A 2500-nucleotide genomic window follows, 5' to 3' on the forward strand; every position below is an offset into this window, starting at 1 on the left:
ACCAACATTATCAAGCTCATATCATCAGATTTGAAGGAATCTTTTCATAGCTTTTTCATTATCTCATCTTTAACTAGCATTTAAAATCAACATCTATCTTTAGTACAGATTCTAACCTCTCTTAATCATTCTAATACACACACATGTACATACATTTTTTTTGTTTTGTTTTGATAAAATACAAATTGGTCAATCACCTTGATATGAAGGAAATTCCACCACAGAAATCTGACAAAAAAGCTTGCATCTCCAGCAAAAAACTTCTTTATGCTACCAACACAAAAACAACAACACAGGACCTTAAAATAAAAGAGCCTTGTGTGGGGAACAAATTCTGCACTGCTCTTTCGACTAATATCTAAGCAAATGATGGAAATGGGGAAGCAAAAGAAGCCTGGGGAGCTTGATCAAATGACATACCGAACAACCTTTAAGCTTCTCTTCAATTCCCAACTGCATATAAATGAGACATGCAGTTGAAACATGCTAATTCAAACTAAGATATATATATATATATATATATATATATATATATATATATATATATATATATATATATATATATATATATATATATATATATATATATGTATTTCTTAAGTATGACACACTGAGCCATGACACATGATCTTAAAAACTGCAACAAGAATACAAATGACACTGACATGTCTCTTATGATCTTACTATCAAATAAATTATTCATTCAATATAATAATGTAAAAATAATGTGAAAAGCACTTGTAACCACACATTTGGACATGTAACAATCATAAGAATAAGAGGTGGTGTTAGTGGTAGGTAGTGGGTAGTGGGTGGGTGATTGGTGGTGGAATGGTGGAGTGGTGGGTGGTGGGTGGTGGGTGGTGGGTGGTGGGTGGTGGGTGGTGGGTGGTGGGTGGTGGGTGGTGGTCGGTGGGCAATGGGTAGTGAGTTGGGGTTAGTGGTGGGTGGTGGTGGTAATAATACTGATGCATACTTCAAGAAAGAAGTAAAATTATAATAGAAACAGTTAACAATCATGATAATTATGATGATGAAGCAGTAAGAAACCCCACAAGATGGCTTTTATAACAAAAGTAGTTATAACATAATATTTTAGTAATAAATGTAGTAATGAATAACAACAGTACCAATATTAGAGTAACAATGCAATTGAAAATACCAAACAATAAAGTATGAATTGATAATAATAATAATACTTAATAATATCAATAATGATAATATTAATAATAACAGTAATAATCATCATAAAAATAGTAATAACAATATTAATAATAATAATAATAATAATAATAATAATAATAATAATAATAATAATAATAATAATAATAATAATAATAATAATAATAATAACAATAATAACAATAATAACAATAATAACAATAATAACAATAATAATAATAATAATAATAATAATAATAATAATAATAATAATAATAATAATAATAATAATAATAATAATAATAATAATAATAATAATAATAATAATAATAATAATAATAATAATAATAATAATAATAATAATAATAATAATAATAATAACAACAATAATAATAATAATAATAATAAAAATAATAACATTAATAATAATAATGACGATAATGATTATGATAAAAAAATAACAATAATAATAACAATAACAATAACAATAACAATAACAATAACAATAATAATAATAATAATAATAATAATAATAATAATAATAATAATAATAATAATAACAATAACAATAATAATAATAACAATAACAATAATAATAATAATAATAATAACAATAACAACAACAATAATAATAATAATAATAATAATAATAATAATAATAATAAAAATAATACCTATGATAATAATGATGATGTTAATGAAGATGATGATAATGAACTAGAACTAGAAGAAGAAGAAGAAGAAGAAGAAGAGGGTTGATGACAATGATGAAAGGAATAAAAATGATGGTAACAACAATAAACACAATTAGAGTGACAAGAACAGCAATGAGAATAACATAACAGTTATCCAAACTAGCAATTTTCAACCAAGAAATGAGTACACCCACATTGCATAATAAACAGCACATTACCTAAAAACCTTGCAAACCAGAAAAAAAAAAGTTCTTACCTTATAGGGAGTTGGGTTCAGGTTGCGCTTGTGGTCTTGCCTCAACGTCTGAAGGGACTCCTGCACTCTGTCTCGAACTCCTTCCAACGTAGGCATGTCCTGCTGAAGTTCTCCATCTTTCCAGTAAAGCTGAGAGAGGGAGAAAAGAGGTGGATTGTTAAAATTCAAGGTATTTGCAATTACAAGGTCTGAAATACGGGACTAGAAGAACTTGAATGCAAATGAAAAATATACAAATTCATATGTATGCATGTCCTCTACATACAACATAAACTGATAAAACAATTAGCATCAACCACAAATGACACAGATCCTATTAACCAAAGATTCAATTACTCAGATACTTACCTTAAACAAAGATTCAACTTTAGCTGGGCAAACATATGCA

General features: G+C 26.7%; 1 protein-coding gene across 2 annotated transcripts in view; it reads right to left on the reverse strand.

Annotated features, from left to right (window-relative positions):
- The window catches only part of Naprt (nicotinate phosphoribosyltransferase), a 52548-nt gene that overhangs the window by 6698 nt on the left and 43350 nt on the right, over positions 1-2500 (reverse strand). For both annotated transcript variants that reach the window (XM_070121717.1, XM_070121716.1), the window contains exons 11-12: positions 2461-2500; positions 2113-2241 (exon numbers count right to left, since the gene is read on the reverse strand). The exon at positions 2461-2500 is cut by the window's right edge and continues 97 nt beyond it. In XM_070121717.1, coding sequence (XP_069977818.1) covers positions 2113-2241; positions 2461-2500 — 169 coding nt within the window. The remainder of the gene's footprint in view (positions 1-2112; positions 2242-2460) is intronic.

Source organism: Penaeus vannamei, chromosome 5 (assembly GCF_042767895.1).
Source record: "Penaeus vannamei isolate JL-2024 chromosome 5, ASM4276789v1, whole genome shotgun sequence".
NCBI classification, from domain to species: Eukaryota; Metazoa; Arthropoda; class Malacostraca; order Decapoda; family Penaeidae; genus Penaeus; species Penaeus vannamei.